The sequence below is a fragment of the Mauremys mutica genome, chromosome 6, assembly GCF_020497125.1.
Source record: "Mauremys mutica isolate MM-2020 ecotype Southern chromosome 6, ASM2049712v1, whole genome shotgun sequence".
Classification (NCBI taxonomy): Eukaryota; Metazoa; Chordata; order Testudines; family Geoemydidae; genus Mauremys; species Mauremys mutica.
This window is the reverse complement of record NC_059077.1, coordinates 100,834,924-100,854,634: the sequence shown is the minus strand read 5'-3', so window position 1 is coordinate 100,854,634 and position 19,711 is coordinate 100,834,924. Positions and strand designations below refer to the sequence as shown.

Genomic DNA, 19,711 nt, shown 5'->3' with positions numbered 1-19,711 from the left:
CAGCTTTTTTTTTTTTTTTGGCTGCTTGGGGCGGCAAAACCCCTGGAGCCGGCCCTGAGCACACAGCTATAAGCATAGGAATATTGTCATCGTCCAGGTCCAGCTTCCCATATAGGCAGCACCAGTGGGCCTTTAAATGGCCAAAAGCACACTCAACAGTCATTCTGCACTTGCTCAGCCTGTTGTTGAACTGCTCCTTGCTGCTGTCTAGGTCCCCCATGTATGCCTTCATAAGCCACAGCATTAAGGGGTAGGCAGGATCTTCCAGGATCACAATGGGCATTTCAGCTTCCCCTGCAGTGATCTTCTCTCTAGGAAGAAAGTCCCTGCTTGCAGCTTCCTGAACAGGCCTGCACCTTTTCGGACCAGCCTGTGTTAATGCCTGTGAAATGCCCACAGTGATCCACAAGTGCCTGGAGAACCACTGAGAAATACCCCTTCCGATTAATGTACTCATTGGCTAGTGGTCTGGTGCCAGAATTGGAATGTGTGTGCCATCTGTCGCCCCTCCACAGTTAGGGAAGCCCATTTATGCAAAGCCGTCTACAATGTCATGCACATTGCCCAGCGTCACAGTCTTTCGCAGCAGGATGCAATTAATGGCCCTGCACACTTCTGTCAACACAAGTCCAATGGTAGATTTTCTCACTCCGAACTGATTAGCGACTGATTGGTAGCAGTCTAGAGTAGCCAGCTTCCACAGTGCAATCGCCACACGCTTCTCCAATGACAGGGCAGCTCTCATTCTTGTTTCCTTGTGCTGCAGGGCTGGGGCAAGCTCATCACACGGTCCCAGGAATGTGGCTTTCCTCATCCAAAAGTTCTGCAGCCACTGCTCGTCATCCCAGACATGCATGATGATGTGATCCCACCACTCAGTGCTTGTTTCCTGAGCCCAAAAGCTGTGTTGCACTGTGGTTAGCACCTCCGTGAATGCCACAAGCAATTTCGTGTTGTAGCTAGTACACGTGGTGAGATCAATGTCAGACTCCTCTTGCCTTTATAGTTTAAGGAATAACTCCACCACCACTCGTGATGTGTTAGAGCGAGCAGCATATTGGTCAACAGTGTGGGATCCATTCCTGCAGACCGAAGAGGCAGAGTGTGCAGTACACAAACTGTTGAAAGATGTGGACGGAAGAACTGGGATTGCTGGGATGCAAAGCAATGAATCATGGGGCATTGGGACAGGACCCAGGATGCCCCGTGACCTCCTCCACCTTCCCACAACTCTTAGCGTCAGAAGAGGAAGAGATTCTCTGTGGGATAGCTGCCCAGAGTGCACCGCTCTGAATACCGCTGCAAGTGTGAACATGCTATTGCGCAGGCAGCTGACAGTGTGAACATACAACAGCTGTTTCCCTTCAGCACTCTCTGAGTGGCGCTATAACTGCCGGCACTGTAACTCTGCCAGTGTAGACATACCCCAAGTCCATAAAGCCTACTTTCAATATAAATGCATTGCTCCTTAAATATTACCCATATGTGGGGATTAGCTCAGTCAAGGCCACTGCCACTTCCAGTGGTTACACCCCATCAGTTTGTCTTCTGCAGCCTCTCTCACTCTCAGGAGCCACAACTGTGCTCTTTGTACCCTGGTCCTCTGGCCAGGTCATTATTGTGGTTTCCCCTTCCAGGGGAGTCCATCATGGTTCCTGCTCTCCAGCAGTCTCAGGCAGGCTTCTCTTTCACTGCCTCATGGTGCCACTCCCGCAGTGGCTGCCAAGGGAACCCACCCTCTACTCTGGGTTCCTGCTCAGGGCCCTCTACACAGCAGCCAAGGTCCATTCCCTGAGCCGTTTCTATACCTCCTAGCCTTCCCCTTCCTCTGGGTTTGCCACTCTCCTCATTTCTTCCTCCCTGGAGAACTTTAGTCAACTCATCCCTGCAGCCCTCCCCAAATATGCCTCCCTTCTCCCAGGGAAGCACTACAGCCTTTCCTCACCCTTGAAGCTCTTACACACATACTTACTTTTATGCACATGAGCAGAAAGCTAAGCATTCACAGAAGCATGTGAGGGATTGTGTTCTAAAGTGGCCAGATTTTCAGAGGTACTCCTATTTACTTGAGTGCTGAGTGGAGGCCAAAGATACTGAGCCCCTAGGAAAATTAGGTCACTTTCATTTGTCAGCTTAGGAGTTCAGGGGTCTGAAAAGTATGGCCTCATTCTAACAACATCAGAATTCTACCTCCGGCACATGAACACTTATAGAAAAAGTGCTGCAAGAAACTGACCCAATGAGGTCTTGAGCCCTGGCATACAGACATAGGGCAGAGCTCCAAAGCAAGGTGCTCAGGATTTGGAAATCTCTCTATATACTTGCATTATAAATAAAGATCTCAGTTTGGTGAGTTTTTTTCTTTTTAATTCCATGCTCTAATTTAAACAATTCTACAACAGAGAAATCAGGGGCTGCTCATGTAATATTGTGAAGAACAAACGGGGAAGCAGGGACGCTTGCCCTTAGCCCTGGGCTTGAGGGTTGGAGAAGGAAACGAGGACTGGGATGACAGCTTTCCCTTTAAGAGGCTGGATTCCCTCTCTTTGACGTCAGGGTTTCTGCACCAAAGACTGGCATCTGATAACCTGTTCGCTGGGTTAAAGAGGATCTGAGAGCAGCGAACGAGCGAAATCCCCCTTTCAGCTGCAACCAGCCATCTGGTCCTCGAGTCGCTCCCATCCCCTTAGCAGCAGCAGCAGCAGCATTCCTGGTCCCGGGGCGCTTCCTTGCAGCATCCTACCATGTCTGTGGCCGGGCTGAAGAAGCAGTTCCACAAAGCCACCCAGGTACAGGAGCGGGCTTGGAAGAGGTGGAATATCTTGTGTCTCCCCCACCCCCACCCGGGGCTCAGGCTGCCTGCGGCGCCCGCTCCCCCGGTGCGGGGAAGGAAGTTGGAGCAGAGGGGAGGGGAAGCTCTGCGGGGAGCCGGGCTCCTGCAGCCCCACACGGCTGGGGGTGGGGGACGCCAGGGGGACCCTGGAAGCTGGAGCTCTGGTGTGGAGCGCTGGGGGTGGGGGTGATGCGATGCTCGGAGGCAATCCCTGGAGGGCGCAGCTCCCCGGGGTGACAGTGATCATGGGGACGGGGGGGGGGGGTTCCGTGGCTTGCTTTGCCACAGGGAAGTTGTGGGGATCCTGGCTGGTGCCGTTGCTCTGAAAGCGGACAGCTGCCGAGGGAAGGAGCCAGACCCCCCCCCCGCCTGAGCTGTGCGCCCCTCTGCACCCCCAGCTGATGTGCAGTATCCAGTGCGCTGCGAGGAATTGAGGAGTGGGGGGGGGGTGGCTGCGGGAGCTGTGCGGTTGGTCCCCCCCCCCCCAGGGCCGGTGGATCTGGCGCTGCAGCAGGCACCGCATCCCCGGGGAAGGAGGAGGCGCGCGCACACAGGTCACTGGATCCCTCACTCCAGCCCCGCTTTGCAGCCGCAGCTGCATTATTTAGCAGGTAGAGCCCAGGCTCGGATGGCAGCCGCCTCTGCTGCCGGGTCCTGCGCTGCAGGCTCCTCTTTCTCGCTCCCGCCGCAGAGCGGCTTAGCAATTGAATTTGTACTCCAGAATTTGTACTCTGCCTCCCTTCTCCCCCAGGATGCGCTTTGGTGCATCTACCACAACTGCTCCCTGGGCTGCTTGGGGTATGATTTCATCGGTGAAAACTGCGCCTAGTTGTGTGGCCGTCTGTGAGATTATGTAAAGTCCTCCTCCTCCTGTGACCTTGTACTAGGAGCACTCTCTGAAATCTCCATCATATGAGCAGTAGTACAGTGTTCCAAACTGCTATGGTTAGCTTTCTCTGTCTCTCCCCTTAACCCTCCCAAAGGATCATCTGTGTTGGTTTCACTTGTTCTTTAGCTGCATAGCCCTACTCAGACCTCTGGCAGATTTATCTACAGTTAAACTAATTTAAGGACACACTTGCTTGATCTTTGAATCACAAAATAGGCTTTACACTAATTTAAGAATTAATTTTGTTGGATTTCAGATGTTACATACACGCTGGTTTAGAAATCTAGCATTAGAATAGGGACCTCAAACACTATGGGCCTGACAAGCCTGGGTTTCATTTGGATTTCTTCTCATTGTTTTTGTAAATCAACAATAAACTGTAATATTCAGATTACAGCCAATATGTTGGCTGGTGATGTGGTATATCGTAAGGAGAAACAGCTGTGTTACCTGCAAAAATCTAGGGCACCCTGCCTATACCTACCGAGGGCGCAAGGCATGACCCAATCAATTTAGGCACCCTCACCCTTTCCCTTCCAAGGGCTCAGGGTGTGAGGCACCTCTCCTTACCCATGGGGCTCAGGAAGAAACCTGGGCAATTTAAATACCCTCCCTTTCCCTCTGGGCTCAGGGCTTTCCGGGTCTGCGGAATGTTTTCCCAGTGAAAGAGCCTTAAACAGCTGTGCTCTAAACAGCTATTTATTAGCAACACAAAATACATCTACCAAGCAAATCTCTTATGCTCACCACTCCCAATATACAGACAAATTTCACCTGATGGCCAGTCAGGATCCACTCATCTGGGGGTTCCCGGCGATGTCCCGGTCGTGCAGAGGGGTCAGCGTTCCAGTAGCTTGATGTTGAACTACAATCCGGAAATGGTTCCCAAAGAACATTGTCTTTCATTTACATAATATAGGTAAAACCAGCTACATCCTTCAAATTTACTAACCTATCACATTACCCCACACTCCTAAATAACAGAAATTTTAACCAATTACACACTGGCACCTATGTGTCCTCCTTCCTGCCCAAGTTTTTACATGTTATCGTTCATGCCTAAATTGTAACTTAGTTGTGACCTTCTCTGTTTATGCAGATGATCAGCATAAAAACACTGGTTAAAGCTTATTTTATCATTTATTGCATCTTTTTCTGTATCTGCCCCAATTTCCCAGCAGCCGGGCGTCTCTACTTTACAACCTTGGTGGTTATAACTCTAATTAGGGACATTCCTGAGGTGAAGTTGCTTTATCAGCAGCAAAACATTCCTTTTTTTTTTCAATTTTAGTGGTGAACTCCCTGAGTTTCACCCCTGGCTGGTTTAATATGGAGGTGGAGGATGTAGTAAGAGGAGGCCCTAAGATATAAACCTTGATATCAGAGGCTTGGTATGAGGCCTAAGGCCTGAACTAAAGTAATGATCAAGACTTTGCTAGCATAAAGCAAAGTTAAGCTGTGAGCCAGAGGCAGGCCCTGCTCACAGAAGCTGGCAAGGAAAGGGCTGATGCTGCAAAAAGAGACATACCTAAAAGGTACTGGACACCAGATATCAGAACATTCGCATACTCGTACACTCCACACAGATAACAAGGAACAGGCTGACCCATCCCAATGACAGGGCCAAAAGGGTAATATGATGGATAGAGTTGTTTTGTTCGAACCAACATGTACAAGGTGAGAGGCGGCACCTTACTACGTAGAGGGGTTGTACCTTGCTATGTAGAGGGGTTGCACCTCATACGTCAGGAGTGATGTGTAACTTGTTTGTACCTGTGTATAAGAATGCATCCCTGGGGCGGTGTCTTTGTCCGGCCGAGGGGGCAGTGGAAAGTCCCGCCACTGACTGAGCCGAGTCCATTGACGTGGGTACATATTTGTAGTATGCTCTGAATTAGACTAAGAAATCTACAGGGAACTACTACTGTGCCCGATACTGCAATAAACCTGGCCGACGTGCCTTCGTACCTTACTAGACTCTGTGGTCATTGGGGGTTCTCTTCGGGTCTGCTGTGTCAGCTATCTGCGCAGAGCTGGGACAGCACACAGAGGGAACACACACACGCAGCCGAGTGATACCAACATTGAACAGAGCAGAGCACCACACTGGTAGCATCTGACAACAGAGGATTAATCAAGTCGCAGGCCTACAGCTGCTGTAGGTGCTTTACATTATTATAGAGAGATCAGGATGGAAGTTTCACAAGACTCAAATTTATTTTTAAAAATAACTTAAAATAGTACTTAAAATGCAATCTGTGGTCATATTCTGATCTCATTTACACTGGTGGAAATCCAGTATAGCTTCATTGAAGTCATGAAGTTACTCTGCTTTTACATTGCTATGACTGACATTAAAATTTGACTCTGTCTTCAATTCACCTATAAAGTGGGTAAAAATATCAGATGTTGCATAGTAATCCATATTGTGGAGTGTCTTCAGGGAACAGCATAAGGCCATTGTAAATAGCCTCCAAAAGTAGGTTTGCAAAATTCAGTCTGGCATAATACCTTTTGGGAACCTGTGTCTTCTCCTTTTCTCATCTCTTTTAGGTTTCTAGGAAAAGTGTGCCTGCTTTTTTGATCTAATGCAAACTCCTTAACTCCATCCCATGGAGGACTCACCCGAATTCTGGTTTTAATTGTGATTTCCTCCAACCTATAAATAAATAAAAGGCATTATGATTACTAATATAATGGTGTATATTGGGACCTTTATCGACAGCTGTGCATAGAGCAAAACATTGCATCTTGTCATTCATATCATACTGAGCTGCACCATTTGTTAAATATCCTTCACATCAACCTGTCATGGTAATGACAGATACACAGCAGTTACAATTAAGTTCCTGGAACAACCAACCATTATTTTCCCTCTATTTCCTCCAATGCATATTAGAAGCCAAAAAATCAACATCACTGCATTGAAATCTAGTACCCAAAGTAAAAATTCCAGTGCAGTACTAGCCAAATCTAAGGAGAGGGTATGCTGAAGCCAACTTTGCAATGGCAAAATTTATTCAGGTTCCTTTTTAAAGTACTAAAGAGGATCCTTTCATGAACAGTAGGAGTAAATAAAAAGCATTTCTGGCTGGAGCATGCTACATGGGTGCACATATACTGTGCTATCCTTCAGATGACATTCTCAAACTATATCACTGGTTCTGAGGATTCCTTTAAGCAGCAATACTGCCATTTATAAGTCGGAAGAGTTTGAACTAGCTGGAACCAAAATAGTAGTCTAATTCCAAATTTAGCAACCTGTCCAGAGACAACCTAGGGATTTTTGAGGCCAATCCTGATTTATACAATTAATTCATACTCATGCCATGAAATGCTGGCATGAGTGAAAATTACTAATGAGTAAGAGTCACAGAATTGGTCCCTTTATTTACTTGTTTTCACCCTGGCTGCTGATTGAGAAATCAAGGGCCCATCCCTGCCAACCCTACTCACATGAGAGGTGTCCCATTCATTAGGGTTTTCAGGATATGGGCCTATATTTGCTATATGAAAGAAGTCTATCAACTAAGAACAAACACATTTGTTTTCACAGTTTGTAGGAAATTTACCTGGCAGGTATTACTTCCTATGATAGCTTAATGGCAGATCCTTCATCACTGGTCATTTGTAAATCAAGACTGGCTGTTTTTCTAAGAGATTTGCTCTAGTTCAAACTGGAATTATTTTGGGGAATTTTTTTAGCTTTTGTTATACAAGAGCTCAGACTAAATTATCACAATGGTCCCTTCTGGCCTTGGACTCTCTGAATACCAGCTCACAAGTGACCTGTTTTGTTGCAGTGTACTCCTAAACCATACAGGGAATGTTTTAAAACTTTGGAACTTTTGCTTTTGCTGTGTCCTCCCATACTCTGTATTTATACCTGTGCTTTCCACTTTTTCACTTTTTTTTCTGGAATAGTTTGTTTTCTCTTGAAAGCACAGGATTAGTTTCTAAATGTGTCAGGATGTTGCATGGACCAAATAATTTTATTTCATAGATTTTAGCTAGGTCCTATTGAGGGAAATAGTATAGAATACATACAGGTATCTGAATGTTATATCCTCCACCACAGCAAATATGCAAATTTTGCATGAGAAATTAAACATTTGAGATATTTACCAGCAAGATTACATTTCATTTGTTAAGGGACCCCCAATTCTTGAAAACCTTTTTGTATACCATTAAGTTGTAAAGCAATTTTCTAGGCTTACTGTGTCCTTCAGTCCAGAGAAACATTCTACAGCATTTAATTGTTTCTATAACGTCGACCTCTGAAGCTCTTATACTCGTTCATAACATTATTCCCCTTTGTGTGTGTGTGTGTCACTCTCAAACACACACATACACAATTCCTGATTATAAGCACACTAATATTTCCCTATTACAAAATATAAAGCTTTCTGGGACTACTAAAAATCATGTTAACTTCATTTTCTTCCATACAAAGGAATTTATTGTACCAACCATAATTTCAAAATCACATGAATTAAATTTCTATGTTTATCCAATTTCAACATTTTGTTTTTCATTCCTACTTTACTTTGTAAAATGGAAAACAAAAAAAAGTCTACAGAGTTTTACACACTGTGTATAAGGTATTTATTGGAATAAATTCCCTATATATTGAAGCCCTTGCATCAAGAGCGGCAATAGTTAGTCAATGAAAAGTGGAGGCAAATTTAGCACTTGCTAGTAAGGAGAGTGCAATTTTTTTTTCCATTCTGTGGAACAGTTTCTTTTCTAGCAACAGTTTTACTGCAGTGTAACTCTGTCGACTTCAGAGGAATTACTCAAGATTTACACCTGTATAAATGAGGGTCTTCTTTTCTATGGCTTGCGTAGGTAGCAATGGTTACAAATGTATATCTAGATTTGCTATCCAGCACATTGCTACCGCAGTGAACTGGTGAATGTCCTTCAGACCTTTGGCAAAAGAGCGAAGGGGACACTCAGGTATGATGTGCTCCATCGTTTGTGTCTAGTAACCACAGTCACATACAGGTGTTTGCCTTTTTTTTCCATTTAAAGAGATTTGGTCCACATCTCCCATGAGATGTCCTGATGCGATGCAACCTGCATCAGTCTTTCCGACATAAATCAAAACCTGGTGGTTGCAAGACGACAACCTTCACGTGGCGCTCCTGTTAAATGTTGGTATTTTTCGTGCTTTGTGCAAATTCACTAACATTCCAATGTTGTCAACTGGCCACTGAATGTCGCATTACCGACCTTCCAGCGAAAGTAGCAATGATATAGATGAGGATGAGTCAGGCCGCCTGAGTGAGTTTAATACAGAATTACAAAATATCGAGGCTGCTCCAGTATGGAATTCATTAGTATTGTGCCCACACAGCACCCGAGGAACAAAGGTAACACCACTAAAATGATACATGAAGCTACCATGTATCTGCTGTGAATACAATCTGCAATTATACAGACTAATTCAAATATTTTCCCAGGAATATATAATGGGCAAATAAATGTCATTGCATTGGTACACACTAAAGGGTCTGTTCTCCCCCAGATACACAAGCCTAGCTTCATTAATGTTATTGGGAATTATGTTCATACCAAGGAGAGAATAGACACCTGGTGTCGGTTTAAGAAATACTGGAGTAAAGTTGTTTTTTGGCTGGCATTGATTTAGATGTAGACTTACTAGCATGTAAAAAATGGAGTTGCTTTAAAGTAACCACAGCTTTATCTTTTCCTGGCAGCATATATTGTATAGTATGGAATAAATCTGGTGTCTCAAACACGCTATCAAGACTGAGTTTTTAGAAAAGTAATAATTCCATAGTGAAAACAATTAACAAAAACACTGGCAGCTGAGTGCATCATTCCATCCCACCTGGCCACTAGTGATGAGGTTGAAGGGAATCAATGAAAATGAGTGATATTTAAATGGACAGAGTGAAGGGAGTCATGTTACCCCATAAGGCCTGGGATTTGGCCTATTATTTTAAACTCAGCAATGTCCCTTTAAGAGAGAAATGTGTTTGTTTTTAATGTAGACATTGAAGCAGACTTGGGTGTGTATTCTTGTGAAAAAATATGGTTATTACTGAAAAAACATTTAAAGAAAAATACTTCCACTTTCACTGTATCATACATGTTGCCACTTTGCCTATAGCTCTCAGTAACTTGTTATGAAGCAGGCCTGTTGGATAGTAAGTACAATGTTTCTCCTTAACAAAACAGCCTGTAAAAATGCTTGGTAACAGTCTAAACTAAATAACACTGGGTGTATAACAAAAATCAGTTGGCATACAAATTAGGCTCTGATTCTGCAACTGCATCTACTCAAGCTGCACATAGCCCTGTTGACTTCAAAGGGATTCTGCATGGGTTCTGTCTACTCAGATCCAGTTGCAAGATTGGGTCCTTAGGAGTTGTGGGTGTAAAGACTGAAATAATGAATGTTGTTAGGTACTGCATGTAGTGAGTGTTCTGGAAGAGAGTCTGCTCCATGGCACTGATCCAGCAAAATACTTAAGTATATGCTGAATCTTAAGCACATGAGTAGTTCCATTGAACTCTGATTAAAGTTCAGCTCATACTTCAGGGCTTGCTAGATCGTGGCCCATCTGACCAAATAAAAAAAGAGATGCCAAGGTCAGAGTGTAATATTGTTTGTTCTGATAGGGAAAGGAAATCAAAGGACCAAAGCTATACCCTTCACATAGTCAAAGTGCTTTGCACACCTGAATAATTCTCAAAACACCACTGTGGGGTAGGTAAGGAATTTACTGTATTATTAGTCTTCTTTTACAGATCAGGGATCTGAGTTAGAGTTAGATACCAACATTTCCCAACATGGGTGCCTAAATCCATATTCAGGGTCCTCAATAAAAGTGGCCTGATTCTATGTGATTCTAGCATCCAAATATCCGACTGACTCAGTGCTCAGCGCTGTTAAAAATCAAGCTGCTTTTATTTAGGAGCCTAATTTTGGGCAACCAGGTTTAAAAATGTTGGCTCCATGACTTGTCTGAGGCCACCCTGGGACTCAATAGCAAAGCCAGGATTAGAACCTGGTTCTCTTGATTCCATTCATCTGCTAACCTCTCTGTAACCCATACGGCCTCCTGAGTGTTACATAATACAAGATATAAAGGGGGAAGGGCCTGATCCAACTCCCAGTGAAATCAACGGGAGCCGCATCTCGCCCAGAACAAGCATGTATCTTGTCCTCTTTCCTTGTGTACCACATCACCCAAAAAAATTACAAGAGAGTTTTTATATTTCCACAACTTGTGTGAGCCTGTACTGGAAGCTGCATAATGTAACATTCTTTCCAATATGGCTGTTACTTTGTTTTGCTTATAACAAATCATGCCATCTTGAACAAAAGCTTCTTGGTGATACCTGACATGCTAAAATTCTGACCAAGATTCGTTGGTCTATTAAGGCATTTGCAATGTGATGCTTCACATCACACAGTGGTGGGATCTTCTACTATCATCCTAAGGCAAGTGCCAGAAGCACTGTCACTTAGGACATCTAAAATTAGACTGGACAGCGCTCTAGTAAATGTACAAAATTGGAAACAAACTCACATTGACTGGAGATGGATTTGGTGACCTAATAGGTCTTTTCCTTCTGTGATTTGTTATATGGGATAAAGTGGAAAAATTTGAGCTACACTTACTGTGACCAAGTATTTTGTGATAGGAAGATTCTGAGTAAAAGCTGGAATGGCTGTATAGGAACGGACAGACCATATCAAAGGGCCACATGCTGAAATCTTTGCTCAGTTCTGATTTAGTTCTTATTCAGGCACATCCCATTGACAGAAGTGGGAATGTCTGTGTTAAGGAAGTCAAGATTCAGCCCCAAATTCTTTGGGTGGAAATAATTGAACAGCTCGGTTTGTTAATATGCATTAGCTTAAAAGCTAGGGCTTACATTTTCAAAAATGACAAGTGATTTTGGGTGCCTCAGTTTTGGGGTACTAATAAAATTTGTGGATGATACAAAGTTGGGAGTTATTGCCAATAGGGAGAACTAAATTTTCATAACAAGTAGGGCTGTCAAGTGATTAAAAAAATTATTCGCAATTAAGCATGCTGTTAAACAACACTAGAATACCGTTTATTTTAAATATTTTTGGATGTTTTCTACATTTTCAAATATATTGATTTCAATTACAAGACAGAATACAAAGTGTACAGTGCTCGCTTTGTATTTATTTTTATTACAAATATTTGCACTGTAAAAATCAAAAGAAATAGTATTTTTAATTCACCTTGTACAAGTACTATAGTGCAATCACTTTATCATGAAAGTTGAACTTACAAATGTAGAATTATGCACAAAAATAACTACACAAAAACAAAACAGTGTAAAACTTTAGAGCCTACCAGTCCACTCAGTCCTACTTCTTGTTCAGCCAATCACACAGACAAACAAGTTTGTTTACATTTGCATGAGATAACCTGACTGCTTCTTGTTCACAATGTCACCTGATACTGAGAACAGGTGTTTGCATGGCACTGTTGTAGCTGGTGTCGCAAGATATTTACAAGTATCAGAGGGGTAGCCGTGTTAGTCTGGTTCTGTAGAAGCAGCAAAGAATCCTGTGGCACCTTATAGACTAACAGACATTTTGCAGCATGAGCTTTCGTGGGTGAATACCCACTTCTTCGGATGCAAGATATTTACAGGCCAGATGCACTAAAGAGTCATATGTCCCTTCATGCTTCAACACCATTCCAGACAAATTGCCTATCAGAATTATCACTTTGATCCAGGAATGAAAGTCATCACTGGCAGGAAAAGCTCAACAATGTCTGAGGAAAGGATGAGTTCTACCAGAGGCAGGGAAATTCCTCCCATTCTGTCCACTTTGGCTTGAGTGCTGGATACAGTATTCCCATTTGCCATCATTCCCTTGTGTAGTTTTATTGATTTTTTTAAAATGAAAGGGTGAAAAATTGACCTTACTCTAAGTTGCTTTTTACTTTGATATTGTGGAAGTCTTCTGTTTGTTTGTTTTTAACAATATGGGCCAAATTTCTAACCTCGCCTCCAAATCTGATTATACAAATTGCCACTGTGTGTGTAAAAATGATAACTGTCTATCTTAGGTATTTCTAATGCACTTCTCACTGTCATGTCTAGGCAGCAGTCTATCCAATTTGTGCATGCAATTGCCAGTTATATGCACAGAGCCAAAGACCTGATTGACACCCCTTTGCAAATTTTTCACATTATCTCTCCAGGCATAAAATAAAGGATGCAATGTTCAAAACATAGCCTTAAAATAACAGAGTCTTATTTTATGTCTCATCTGCCATCAGATCCTTCCAGAGTACTGCATAGCAAGATGAAATAAAGCACGACTGCTGCTGGTCAGTAGTGCACAAGTGTGTCTTTGAGAGATTTAACTCACCTCCCATCCCTGAGACTTGTATGTTAATAGTATTCATAAAAAGTGCTGAAGCACCATTAACAAATCTAGAGACTTTGCATAGGTTACCGTGTGGAAGGTATTGTAGCTTGTTAAGGCTCCCAAATGGAAATATGACAGAGGTGCTGGAGTGGTCTTTGTCCTTTACTGGGGGAAGAAGGCAAAAGGATTTTGAAGATCAATAACAACAACTCAACAGCTTACTGTTGGGGGTCCCCAGCATGGAAAGTCCACCAGGGAAGGAGGCAGTTGCAGTGGAAAACAGTTTGATAGGACATAGGGGTCCAGTGGACTCCTGAAGTAGCTGCAGTTGACTAGAAAGGGGATGGGACCAGAATGACTAGGAAGAACAATGATCCATCACAGCCCTAGCTATCCTCTCCTAGTGCAGCTCCTGTGGAACCCTCAACAGGAATAAAAACTGCCTTCCCCTACTGAATCCTTCTAGAGCAAAAAACCTTTAATTTACACCTTCCTGTGCTATCTTCTATGAATATGGCTCGTCACCGCCTATTGGAGAACGGTGGTGCTGGGCCCATCTTAAATGTGCAGAGACCAGCATAGGAAGGAAAACTAGTACCAAGTATTTTTATCATTCTCTTTGCCACAAGCAGAATTACTTAACCTCACATTGCTTACCTAATCCTGTACTTAATCTTGGAACAGAAATAGTAGCTTTTTAAAAAACCTGATGTTGTGGCAGATGTCTCAGAAACCTATCCAACATGCCACAAAACTGAAAGCACTTTAATATAGTTTCTCTGCAAAATGAATTACTCTGAACCAAAGGATGAAATTCTCATTCACTGTATTTTCCCCATCAGTTTCCCTCAGGTTATACTTTAAAGAGAACTGTCCCTTATTTGAGCAGCAATAGGATTTTATGTACTTTCTTCGCAAGATAAGTCATATCAGAAGATCTTTGCTGGTGAAGATTTGGCGATGCACATACCAGTTACCTGCACTATTTCCAGCAAACCCTCTAGGTTTCAGCTAAAATGGTGGTTTGATACTCCCATGATGAGGGACATATAAATAGTTGGATAAGTAGATGGCCAATGGTGGTTGTTTTTACAAGTCACTGATCTAACCAGGCTGACAAGCTCCTTGTACTCTGTCCTCTGGAGCTAAGGATATTACTACAGTATTACCATTTTGCACTAATTGGTTCACATCAAAGGATCCCTATCTCCAGTGGATGCCAGCATTCACACAGAGCGAAGATCAACATGCTGTGGCTTATTAGAGTAAAACTATGAAATGTTGGGGCAGGAGAGTCTGTATATTCATGTATATGATTAGTATTCCTTAAAACAAATGGGAATGGCTTTAACACTCAAAAAAAGGTATCATGGCAACCATCCAGGCAACTGAATCCTGCCAGAAGCTGGGAATGGACGACAAGAGGATGGATCACTCGATAATTTCCCTGTTCGTTCCCTCTCAAGCATCTGGCAACGGCTACTGTCGGAAGACAGGATACTAGGCTAGATGGACCATTGGTTTGACGCAGCATGGCTGTTCTTGTGTTCTTCACTGAGGCCTCAGCTGTGCCTTTAAAGCACAGCACTGCTTTTGGTGTAGTGCAGAATCGGCCCACCTAGAAAGAGCTCCAGATGCCACCTGGAGCTCTGTGGGACACGGATGATGCACCTGCTGCTACATGCTTTTATAGGGTGCAGCATAGTCTCCCCAACATGTGCTGATCCCACTTGGTTGGCCAGTGCAGAGGGATATAAAGGCCATGCCCCTGCCTCTTCCTCACACCTGTGAGGGTGCAGTTGCCTCTGGGCTGTTTGAAAGGTGCTGCCGCTGAGCTCCCATGCTCCTGGCCTGCATTTGTGCCTGGCTTTATATGGGTGTCGCAGGTGGCAGGGAGGTTAGGGTTTAGCTGTTTTCCCCAGCTTCCCCCTCCAGTGCATCCATACAAGGGTCAGGCATTATTTGGCCCGGAAAAAGGTACAGCTGAGGAAGTAGCCCATGTAGCCTTTCCAGCACTGGCTTGTCTAGGTGACTTCTTCCTGTCCTGGAGAAACCACTCAGAAGCGTGAAAGGCCTGTCTGCTGATACTGCTAACAATGCTGCCAACCTGTAATAATTAGTTGGTGGGTTTGCGATGTGAATTTCTACCCACTAAGAAATGGACAGAGACTGCCAGTTTCACTGGCCACTGAACAGCCATCATTTGATGGAGGTAACTTCCATTGGGTTTTTATTTTCCCTTTCACAATTTTCTTGAATTTGTAAGCATGCTGAAATTAAACTATTATGCTGAGTGCTTTATGAGCAGATGTTTTAAAATAGAGTGAATTGTTTCCTTTATTCCCTTTTCTTCTCTGATGTCAGAAAAGCTATTTACACCAGACGCTGTTGAAATGTTTTCATCCTCTTCTGTCCCTTTTTGATTTTAGTCTTTAATAGGATTGTTTAAATTCCAGTTGTTACCAGCTTTAAATTAAAAAATGGTTTAGCTTAGCACTTTGCTATACCTCATTCCAGTAATGCTTTGCCTTACTTTTGTACACTATTGAGCGCTACTATGTGTATGTTATAGGAACCAGGGGACATCCCAGCTAATCACTATATTAAAAAAGGCTCAGGTGCCAGACATGACTTGCTTGCTCCTACTCCTGAAAAAATATATATTTGACCCATGAAAGCAAACACACATGCCAACAGAGGTAAAATAAAATATTCCTCCAAGGACTTTTCCCTGAAAGGAATTTTCTCCCCAGGAATTGTCCTTCACATGCTCTTCTTTTATGCCCTTTACTGAGCAGGACCTGATCTTTTTGATTAGCTGATACATCCAGACTTATGACCTAATGTTACTAAAGTATTGCTTTTCTAGCCCTTGTAATATAATTCATAACTGTCTGGGTGTTGGCTAATGTGACTGAGTATTCACAAGTAGGCCAGAAAGGGTACAATTAACCTTATATGCTGCACCTGGAGGGAAGCGAGGTGTGATAAAGCCTAATTACAGCTGAAGCCCTGCTGGGGGAGGTGTTGGTTAGAATTATAAAACAGAAAGTGTGAGCAGGAAGAGGCTGTAAAATGGAGGAGGTCTGTAGCTGTATACTAGAGGGAAAGGGAGTTGCCAGGGACTAGGAGTGATCAAGGAGGAGAATCAGTCCTATGTTCTTTCCCTGGACTAGATAGTCTTACAAGAGTCTTAGAGAGGTGAAGTAGCTATGGGGAGCAGAAGAATCACCCACTGATAATCCCAGAGTCAGGCAAGGACCTACAGAGTGGGTGTAGGAAGGAGCTAAGGGAAACAGAAGCAGGGTCTGAGGCTGAGCGGATGTAGTCTTAGGGTTCCTGGGCTAGAACCCAGAGTAGCAGGTGGGCTCAGATTCTCCTACCAGGGACTGGGAAAGTGGCACTAGACCTAAACTGGGAATGGAAAACTGTTTGAGACAGTGTCCAGAGAGCTCATCTGGTGAGATTGTTACCTCTGAAGTGGTGAGGACTACATAGTGATCTGGCTAGTGGACTGAGTCGTGAAGGAGGAGCACCCTGCATCATGGAGAGAGAGGGGCTACTGCATGAGCAGCCAACAGAAGGAGGTGCTAGATGGGGTGAGAGCTAATTTTCAGACTCGCCCATAAAGAGGTGTATCTGTGGTGAGTAGAACCTATTTACAGCCAAAATTATCTTCCCTCCTAAACCAATCTGGGGGCACCAAACACCAAAAAGCAATTCGTGAAATATAGATGTCAAAAATAGCTTTGATTCTTCAGGTCAGCCACTTAGGGCTTGTCTATATGGAAAAGTTACACTATCATAACCTAAGGACTGATATTAAACTACTACAGTTATACTGCTATAGTTTTATAATCTCCAGATTGACACTTATTCTGGTGTGAGAGGCTTTTTTTTTTTTTTTTAAATTTATGTTGCTTGGGAAGCACTCTTTTTCCATCCTAAGAGCGATCCACATATAACTGGTAAAACTTTCCCATGTTAACAATGCCTTGGTGGTAACATCTAGTTTGTTTTCTTAAAGTCCTTTACCAAGCTGAACCTGCATTCCTTTAGCTATGTTGTAGCTGGCATGCAAATGGCATTTTAAGGCCTGGTCTTGTGCCTATTGAAGTGGATGGGCATTTACTGTCTTTAGTGTTCTTGGCTTTCTAAAAGTGAGTATGTGTTTCAAAAACTGTTACTGTGTTGTTCTGGGGCTCCAGAGGGGATTTGCTCCACTTCCTATGAAAATACTGAGAACCATATGGCTACATGTAAGTCAAATCCATTGTTGTCACAAGTGGGTGCGAGTGCAACTCTATTGCAGGCAATGGGCTTGCACCCACGGTTGCCAGCAAAGCATCTGGTTTCATCATTGTAACTAGACAGGGTGGGTGGGAGGATGGCGTTACATTCTAGGGTGCAATCCAGACTAGTGAGGGATTCCATCATTGCTTGCCCTGTAACCCTGGGTGCCTCAAAATACTCGGCTGCTGGAGCTTTCTTGATGGGATGTTTCCAGCCAGCAGACGAACAAGCAATGAGTCTCTCCGTGTTAACCCTCCACCTGTCTTGGTTACACCTGGCAAGATAACCCCAACACGCTCCAATCCCATGCTTTCCCAAACTGCATGCTCTTCAATGTCCATCCCTCTCCAGCAGCATTGAGAGATTCATCTTTTGTTTCTTTAAAAATGCTATATCCAGTATCTTGCTACATTAACTAGAGTTAACATTCACTTTAAATCAGACATCACCCTGGATTGGTTTAGATTACAAGTAAAACAAATGTATTTAAGAAAAGGAAATTGGATTTTAAGTGAGCTCTAATACAAAGAATAGTGTTCGAAATGGTAACAAGCAAATTCAGTGAAAAAACACTCGTGAGAGGCTAAGGCTTAACAAAACAAACTACAAGGTTTGTCCAAGGTAGTGTCCTTGCCAGTCTACCTTTCAGTAAGATGGCTGTCCCTCCCCCTGTCCCCAACCTCTGCCCCCATCTGGTCAGGATCGCCCACAAAGTCTAAAGGGCTTGGTTCCTTTGTGGTCTTAGGTGAAAGGTAGCGGGGGTTCTTTGCCCCTTTCTTTTTATAGGCCAGTCAGCCTTTGACATAGATTCTGCTGAAGGTTACACCTCAAAGGAAAGTTCATTCAAGCTGTGAGGAAGCTTTGATTGTGAAAGGAGGTTTCTTCTCCTGCTGATGTTTGCCAGAAACAGATCAATTTGCATTTTAGCAATCTCCTTCCTCTGCCATGATGCTGAGTGGTTATCTCCTGGCCTTGTTGGCTTCATGGTCCTGTTTACCTTCTATGTAGATGGAAATACAATAGGAATGCAAAGGTATATTGAGAAACATTCCAGGTGGCAGACCCACATTCCTTCATCTAGGGTGGTGTAATTTTAGCCCTGCCTGGCAGACACCCTTTGAAAACATAATTCCCAATACACACTGGTAATCTTGAATTTGTTTTCGGTACATACACCACACAATAATATTAACGATCAATGTTAGCTTTTACTGCTATCTTGCATGGCACAATGGAAAACATAATCCCAACTGTACATACAAAATGATGGCATCTAAATTAGCTATTGGAGTCATTGTGGATAGTTGTCAGAAAACATCTGCTCAACATGCTGCAGCAGTCAAAAAAGCAAACAGATGGTAGAAATGGTTACAAAAGGGATAAATATAACAGAAAATATTATAATGCTGCTATATAAGTCAATGGTATGCCCACACCTTGAATGCTGCATGCAGTGCTGGTCTTAAAAAAGAGATATTAGAATTGAAAAAAGTAGAGAAGCAATGCATTATTAGGGTTATGGAAAAGCTTCCATAAGAAGAGAGATTAAGAAGACTGACAGTTTATCTTCAAAAAGAGCTGGGGGCGGGTGAATATAACGATAGTCTATAAAATCATAAAAAGTGTGGAGAAAGTGATTGTGTTGTTTATCCTTTCATATAGCACAAGAACCCAGAGTCACCAAAAGAAATTAATAGGAGGTATGTCTTCAGACAGTGCACAATCAACCTGTGGAACTTGTTGTCCAAGGATGTTGTGAAGGCCAAAATTGTAATTGGGTTCAAAATGGAATTAGATAGGTTGATCAATGGTTATTAGCAACCCCGTGCTCTGGGTGTCCCTAAAACTTCTTCCAGAAGTGGGAGTGGATGACAGGGGCTAGACCATTCTGTTCATGCTTCCTGAAGCATCTGGCACCCGTCACTGTCACAAGACAGGATACTGGCCTAGACTGACCATTGGTCTGATCCAATATAGCCATTCTTTTGTGTTCCAGATAAAATGTTATGACATTAGTGAGTTGGGGTACATTGAATTGTTCAGGCCAGCTGAAACTTACTACTAGATCTCAGTGAACTCTTGCATTGGGATGCTATTAGGGTCATAGATGGCTTAAATGCTGAAGGAGTGTGCAAGCATAGGCACTTCTGGAGTAGAGAATATTCCATCTAACTTTTTTCCTGCAGCGATGTCACCTTCCTCCATCCCCACTGTAGACTGTACACTGCAGACTAAAAACCCATCCCCATCACTCAAAGCTAGATGCCTGTTTCCATGTGAACTTTACATGGGCATT

General features: G+C 43.3%; 1 protein-coding gene across 3 annotated transcripts in view; it reads left to right on the top strand.

Moving 5' to 3' along the window:
* The first annotated feature begins 2,483 nt into the window (after positions 1 to 2,483).
* SH3GL2 (SH3 domain containing GRB2 like 2, endophilin A1) overlaps positions 2,484 to 19,711 on the top strand; it is a 138,480-nt gene continuing 121,252 nt past the window's right edge. Inside the window, exon 1 of one of the 3 annotated variants that reach the window (XM_045020126.1) lies at positions 2,484 to 2,789. In XM_045020126.1, the coding sequence (XP_044876061.1) occupies positions 2,745 to 2,789 (45 nt within the window). In that variant the 5' untranslated portion in view covers positions 2,484 to 2,744. Of the gene's footprint in view, positions 2,790 to 15,187; positions 15,335 to 16,203; positions 16,767 to 19,711 lie in introns of those variants that run through there. The other 2 variants (XM_045020125.1, XM_045020127.1) reach the window with 2 other exon arrangements.